Source organism: Montipora capricornis, chromosome 3 (assembly GCF_036669925.1).
Source record: "Montipora capricornis isolate CH-2021 chromosome 3, ASM3666992v2, whole genome shotgun sequence".
Lineage (NCBI taxonomy): Eukaryota > Metazoa > Cnidaria > Anthozoa > Scleractinia > Acroporidae > Montipora > Montipora capricornis.
The window spans coordinates 43,008,704-43,016,203 of NC_090885.1; the positions used below are offsets into that span (position 1 = coordinate 43,008,704).

At 41.7% G+C, this 7,500-nt stretch overlaps 2 protein-coding genes and 1 pseudogene across 2 annotated transcripts in view; 1 reads left to right on the forward strand and 2 right to left on the reverse strand.

The window, feature by feature from the left end:
- Positions 1 to 373, reverse strand: part of LOC138040315 (GPI ethanolamine phosphate transferase 1-like) — a 9,159-nt pseudogene extending 8,786 nt beyond the window's left edge.
- A 127-nt stretch (positions 374 to 500) lies between these two features.
- LOC138041392 (heat shock protein 70 A1-like) lies at positions 501 to 2,695 on the forward strand. Its single transcript, XM_068887162.1, has one exon. The coding sequence runs from the start codon at positions 571 to 573 to the stop codon at positions 2,467 to 2,469; it is 1,899 nt and encodes a 632-aa protein (XP_068743263.1). The 5' UTR covers positions 501 to 570; the 3' UTR covers positions 2,470 to 2,695.
- A 1,603-nt stretch (positions 2,696 to 4,298) lies between these two features.
- The window catches only part of LOC138040317 (GPI ethanolamine phosphate transferase 1-like), a 9,284-nt gene continuing 6,082 nt past the window's right edge, over positions 4,299 to 7,500 (reverse strand). Inside the window, 1 exon segment of the mRNA XM_068886066.1 lies at positions 4,299 to 6,721. The gene's annotated coding sequence lies outside the window, so the exon portion shown is untranslated.

Below are 7,500 nucleotides of genomic sequence, written 5' to 3' on the forward strand. Positions count from 1 at the left end.
ACGAATAGGACCAGCCTTTTTGCCGGTGGTTTCAGCTTTGATTTATAAGGCGTCATGCCATGGACAAGAGGAGACGTAAAGTAAATGTCGAAAATAGAAGCTAAATAGATAATATGAACCAAAGGCTAACAACCTTTCCGCCGCCATTTTGAAATAACGAACAGCCGCTGACAAGTAGGGGTTTTTGGAAGGCTCAGAGAGTACCTGGGTGGATTGGTACAGAGAGAAAATTCGCGAAGAAACGAGAAGGGTGTAGATTTATCTTCACAGTTCCACTGCTACCCAAAACCAGTTCTGATGTAAGAAAGCATTCTAGAAAAACAAATTCTAGAACATTCAGGAGTTTACTTCCCCGAAATAAAAGCAAAGTCATCACTTTTTTTGGACAAACATCATGATATAAGCATATATTATTTCGGGAAATATGATGTAATAGAACCCCTGTTTACAGGTATAAATACGGGCCGCTTTCTGGAAGCTGAAAAATCATTTTGCTGAAACTCATCTCAAACTACAACAAGAAGATTACTGAGGAGAAGAAGAAGAAGGGATTCATCACAACATTTAAAGATGCCAGTCAAGTTAGCTCCCGCCATTGGAATCGACCTCGGAACAACTTATTCTTGTGTTGGTGTATTTCAACATGGTAAAGTTGAGATTATTGCTAATGATCAAGGCAATCGAACAACGCCTAGTTATGTTGCCTTCACTGATACGGAGCGCTTAATCGGAGACGCAGCCAAGAACCAAGCTTCCCTCAATCCAAGTGCCACAATCTTTGATGCAAAGAGACTCATCGGCAGGAAGTTTGACGATCCTACAGTGCAGTCTGATCGCAAGAACTGGCCTTTCCAAGTCATAAATGAATCTGGCAAACCCAAGATCCGCCTAAAGAGCAAGGGATCTTGGAAGACGTTTACCCCAGAGGAAATCAGCGCCATGGTGCTCACAAAGATGAAAGAGACTGCCGAAGCCTACTTAGGAGAGACAGTGAAGGATGCGGTCATTACGGTACCCGCTTATTTCAATGATTCACAGAGACAGGCCACTAAAGATGCTGGAATGATAGCAGGACTGAATGTTAAACGAATTATCAATGAACCTACAGCTGCTGCTCTTGCTTATGGTTTGGACAAAAACCCTCAAGGCGAAAAGAACGTTCTGATATTCGACCTGGGCGGAGGAACATTTGATGTTTCCGTACTGACAATCGATGAAGGATCGCTCTTCGAAGTTCGCTCAACAGCAGGCGACACACATCTCGGTGGAGAAGATTTCGACAACCGTTTGGTGGATCACTTTGTGGCCGAGTTCAAGCGCAAGTTCAGGAAAGATCTTAAAGGAAACTCTAGAGCCTTACGCCGCCTAAGGACAGCTTGCGAACGAGCCAAGCGATCCCTATCGTCAAGCACACAAGCCAGCATTGAGGTGGATTCACTGGCCGACGGAATTGATTTTTACACCAAAATCACGCGCGCTAAATTTGAAGAAATTTGTCACGATCTTTTCAGTTCCTGCCTGGGGCCTGTGGAAAAGGCGCTTCGAGATGCTAAGCTTGAAAAATCCCAGATACACGAGGTGGTACTAGTTGGAGGTTCCACAAGAATCCCAAGGGTGCAGCAGCTTCTGGAGGAGTTCTTCAGTGGGAAAAAGTTGAACAAAACCATTAATCCCGACGAGGCAGTAGCATATGGAGCTGCAGTCCAGGCTGCCATTTTATCCGGGGACCAAAGTGCTGAGATCAAAGATGTTTTATTGCTTGATGTTGCTCCATTGAGCCTTGGTATTGAGACCGCGGGTGGAGTGATGACAGCATTGATTGAACGCAACACTCGCATTCCAACCAAGACTTCAAAGGAGTTCACCACCTACTCAGATAATCAACCAGCCGTGACTATTCAAGTTTACGAAGGAGAGCGAGCTATGACCAAAGATAACAGCCTCATGGGACGGTTCGAGCTGACAGGAATCCCGCCGGCACCGCGTGGCGTACCCAAAATTGAAGTCTCCTTTGATATTGACGCCAATGGAATCCTCAACGTGTCCGCCAAAGATAAGAGCACCGGAAGAACCAATGCAATCACCATCACCAATGATACGGGAAGATTGCCGAAAGCTGAAATAGATCGGATGGTGAATGAAGCTGAGAAATACAAGGAAGAAGATCAAATGCAGCGCGATAGGATTTCTGCCAAGAACAGTTTGGAAAGCTATGTTTACAGCGTGAAACAAGCAGCAGATGATCCACATGTACAAAACAAGCTCAATACTGCTGATTTGGAAACAGTTAAAACCAAGACACAAGAGGTAATTGCTTGGTTAGAAAGGAATACAATAGCAGCGAAAGAAGAATACGAAGAAAAACAGAGAGATCTGCAGCAAGTGTGTTCTCCTATTATGGCCAAGTTACATGGACAGCAAAGTTCTGAAAATGTCGAAAATGGACCAACAGTGGAAGAAGTTGATTGAAATCATGATAGACACTTGCAAAAGCAATAAACTTTGACGATAGCTCATTTTCTTTTAGTCGGAAAATAAGACATTTGTAAGAACTCTCCAAGTTAATAAGCTTATAAAATAAACCTTTAGCGCAGAAACAGTATGTATGATGAATAAGAACTCGAGGTAGTAGGAACACCTTGTTTTGATAATAATTTGGTACTATACTTACATTTCGCACAATAAAACAAGTCAATATCCGTGTCAAAAGATCTCATGAATTTAACCGTTTTAAGATGCGGGAAATCCTCTCACTGCATTGCCTAAAAGCAGATATATGACATATTTATTCGGTTTCCCCCAATGCATGCCACGATACTGATGCTCTGAATATGGGGGTATATGGTTGCTATTAAACGTGGTGATTTTAACCGTTTTTCGGGACAACCAGTTTTGCCAAACACCATCCTCCTCAGGCTCTGCGTCTATTCAAATGCCCATTGCCTCACCAATTGCGCGTCAAGCAAACTTATCCAGAGTTTTCTCTTTGTAAACTGTTTTCAGTAAGTTGGTGAAGTGGAGGTAAATACTCACCAACAAAGAGAAGAGTAATTGCTTTCGTTTTCACCGCACACGCTGAATAACTAACGAACCAATGAATGACCTTGTGACTATTTTATTGCTGGTATATACCAAATAGGAATATTATTCAGAAAAGACAAATGCGAGGGTAAATTTTCATTCTCAAAGGCAATAACTTTTCCCGTTTTTCCCCTTCTTTTAACGCCAGAACCGTCAAGTACACGAGAGGGTACGAACGTCAACAAGTGATCAACCTGCACTTTCTTCAAACACAAAAATCAGACTAAAAGTGAAATTTGAACTCTATTCGTTCCTTCAACACACCACATGCGGACTCTCTTCAACATAAACCGTAAGAACAGAAAAATCTCTAAAACTCAAACGACCCCTTGTAGTAAAATCACCAAGAAAAACTGTGTGACTTATAACAGTTTATAAAGGGCGAAACACTGCTTCAAAGGCGATGTGGACACAATGGTGAAATTGGTGGGGAGTCCTGTGCTGCTCGGTTCATCTAAAGTTCTCCAATCACAATTTTCTCAAATCGCATAATATATCTTGTTTACCCTCCCCCCCACTTCCCCCCCCCCCCCAAAAAAAAAAAAAAAAAAAAAAATTTGCACATTGTTTGCAATTACTGCGAACACAATCGTAAACAATGCCAATGCAAACTTTTTTTTTTTTTGGGGGGGGGGGGTGCGTATAAAACTTTTACAGTTTGTCATAAATCTACATTGAGGCTGATAGTTTTCCATTAAAATTACAAAGCACTGAGAATACAGAACTGCAACGTTCTTTCCAAGGTGTTCCTGAATCCTATCACTAGATGCCACCAAAACCATTCGTCTCTGTTCTTGACCTTTTGCACCCGTTATGGGACATACCTACGCAAAAGGGATACCTTGGGTACCAGATACCAGTGTTAACCGCAGACCTGCAATTAGGTCGAAGAACCGATCATACATCAGTTAGCATTTTAGTGATTGTGTTGAGTGAAACTAAGATACTGTTAGGTTTCAAAGTTAAAAGAAAAAGTCACTTTATTTAACGTCGGTAGTTCCTTCAGCTACGAAGCTGGTATCAACGGCGCCGACGGTGCGCACTTTACCCCGCCCACTCCCCCACCCCCTCCCTCTGTCACAGTCAGTGCTCTGTTTTACGGGTCTTTAAAGCTATAGCTGCATGGGTCAGTGGAAAGAAAATGGGAATGCTCTGTGGTAACTTGCCTCGACGGTAGCATGAAGCAAAAGAAGTGAAGTCTCACACTAATTTGAATCTTTCCTTGTTTTATTGAAGTCACATTTTAAGATGTTTAACTTCATGCAATTTTACGCCAAAGGAGAAGGCGGTCTTGGTAGATGGCACGCGAGACCCACCGTTTCTGTCGCCAAACACACGGGAAACATCAAATTAACACTTACAGAGGTTATCGCATACCAGGGAACACCTTCTTCGTTGGAAGGAGATAAAGCGGAGGCACTCATTTGAGTGAACTAAAGAGAAGTTTCTGTGTAGCGCCACAAAAATAGACCACTTTCATAAATGGCGACCGATTTGATATTCTATTGTATTTATGTTAATTGAACCTACTGGCCTAATTTTGGTTAACATATTCTTTTGAATTTTGTGCATTGCAGCGAGGCTAGAAAGGATCATCAGTATTAAAACAAAAGAATATAATGAAAAAGGTCTATTCTCTATTTTCGAATTCCCCATAACACACTTTGTTTGCCCCCCAAATTTTGCATAAACCATCGTTTTCAAATGCTCTTGGGAATATGCAGTGTCCCCAAGAGCATTTGAAAACAATAGTTTATGCAAAATTTGGGGGGCAAACAAAGTGCATTATGGGGAATTCGAAAATAGAGAATTGACTGAAAAAGCACTGTGAAAGATATGGTTTCACAACGGATGAATTCAAACCAGCTGAATCATGCAAGAGGAAAAAATATGTTATCCTTGCTCAGGAACCCATGACCCGAAGCCTACAACTCCTATTCTAGGCCTATGTCACGGCATTTTTACTGACCGATTCGGTGATTGGTCATCAGGCTCCTGTGGGAGTCTCATTCGCGGAAAATTCAATCTAAAAATAAATCGGTCTGTGAAAATGCCGTGACACGAACACAATGGAGTTGTGGGCTCCGGGTCATGGGTTCCTGCCTTGCTTCAAAAATCTGTAGATAAAAAGGAAGAGGTTACAAGTGATGTTTGGTCCCTAAAAACAATGACGCCCCTGGCGTTCCACTAGGAGTGTCCGGCTTCACTTCTCAAATACAGTGGCATCCAAAATTAGCCATTAAGTAAGGTTTGTCTCATGTTTCTAGTAACCTCCATGGCAATGTGATGCGCGCATGCCTTGCAACTTTTAAAGTAAATTAAAAATTCCCAAAAACAGACCTTAAACTGAATTTGCTAATTAAGGCGAAAGTTTTGGACCAAGCTCTCATTTTCGAAATATATTCTAGCAGTCGTTGTCTCAACTTATTAGGGAGCTTACGAAACGACGACGCCGACGGCAACGACGACGCTACAAAACAATAGGTTTCGTGAGCAAAAACAATGGCTCTGCACGTGCGTTTTACATTTTGGTACATTTCTTTGCCGTCATCTCCAAAATGACGACGTGAAATGACCAAATTCAAGGTTCTTTGGAGGACGTTAGCACATGACGATGAATTTTCAGTTTTCTCTCTACGCTTCCAACTCACTCACACTAGTTTAATTCCTCGACAGTTACTACACATTTTTAACGCGAAACGACATGAATTAGTTTCGTAGGGATATGAATAACGCGAACTCGTATTTTAAAATGAAGTCCTCGTTGCCGTCGCCGTCCTCGTGTCGTAAGTTCCCTATTTACATCCCAAGTCGGCCGCAACAAAGGATAGCATGGGTCAAATTTCAAGTTGGTTGACGGAAACGATGTCAACGCTGAATTTCGTTCATATTTCCCTACTTTCTTTGTTGTCCTAACGTTTCGATCTACGCTATGTAGTGCAAACGTTGCCATTTTTGCTAATACCCTTTTTTCTTTATTTTTAGAGGCCGCGAACAGCCGAAACTGTACATTGAAATACAGAAGCTACCACGTGATCGCTTTACAATGAAGGGCAAACCGTTAAGAATGAAGCAAACTGGATAACTCTGTAATTTCTTGTCCTATATTTGTGTTTGCTGTGGCAAGATTTAAAATTTAAAATTCGACGTTTGAGCCAGGCGTCAAGAAAGGCACTTGTTGTCAGGTTTGCTCAATTGTTTTGCCCCTCATTGTAGACTGCGAAAATACGATTATGAAGTTCTTTTTTGCTCACCATTGGAAATGCACGACAGTCATAGTCGCCGTAAAGATTACACAAAGCGAACACGCACAAACTCACTGCACGAACACGAACACTTCAAACATTCATGAGTACAGAGACTTGAACTCGTACTGAAGTAAATATATCCGACCGGCAGAAAAAGATTAAAGTTCCTCCCTACTGAGAAACAAAAATTCCTTCTAGAACGTCCTGCCCAATATGACAGTGTCCGGGGGTGCCTGGTCTTTAAGCGGAATCTTGTAAAATCCTAATTTTGTATAGAAGTCCAGTGCGTCACTGTTGGTGGTGGCAATTTCACAGTGTACACCTGTGCAATCCTCTGCTTTCAAAGCGGAAAGAACACAAGCCAATAAACGCTTACCCAGACCAAGATCCTACTACAGGAGGAAAAAAAAAACAAAGCATTTTGAGTGCATATTGTAAACTTGTACCTACAACAGTCCCCTGTCAACACTTACACAGCTAACCAATCCCCACAACTAACTTTCTTCGATGGCTCAAGTACGAGATAGTTCCTTATCAATATGAAATCTCGCCATTAATCGGCAAATGCCTTAGCAACTAACAATGGGTAAGAACAAAACACAGGTCACAGGTCGCAAGTCGCGGCCCATTGTTTTACCAATACAGAAACACCCTAACCATTTACCAATGCTAACATTAGGCCTAAGGTTAGCTTTAGCGAATGTTTAGGATTCTCGTGACATGTGACCTGTGTTTTGTACCTGCCCACTAGCAATCTACAAGTTTAAAAAGGGCCCTTTTCTAGCAATAAACGGCCACCGAAGGTAGAGTTTTGGAATTCGTGGTATCTGGTTGCCTTCAAATTTTCGTCTTGGCGTTAGAAATGCAGGGAGTCACAAAAATCGACTATAGATCAATAACATCAGGGCGGATACTATCGTATAGGGATAACCCCCTCTGGTATCTCTCCCTTTCATTGTACTGAATGAATAAAGTTGGTATTGATTAAGAAAATAACACAAACAGCGGGAATAAACATTGTATTCCAACGCATTATTTATATAGAACCTGTTGACTAGCATACGAAACGTCAAGTTCTATATAAAAAATGCGTTGGAATACAATGTTTATCACCGCTGTTTGTGTTATTTTCTTAATCAAGCTAGGATGGCTTAAGAACAAGAGTTATACG

What these genes read in the sequence shown, in the direction of transcription:
- LOC138041392 (XM_068887162.1), top strand. Translation starts at nt 571, where the DNA reads ATGCCAGTCAAGTTAGCTCCCGCCATTGGAATCGACCTCGGAACAACT.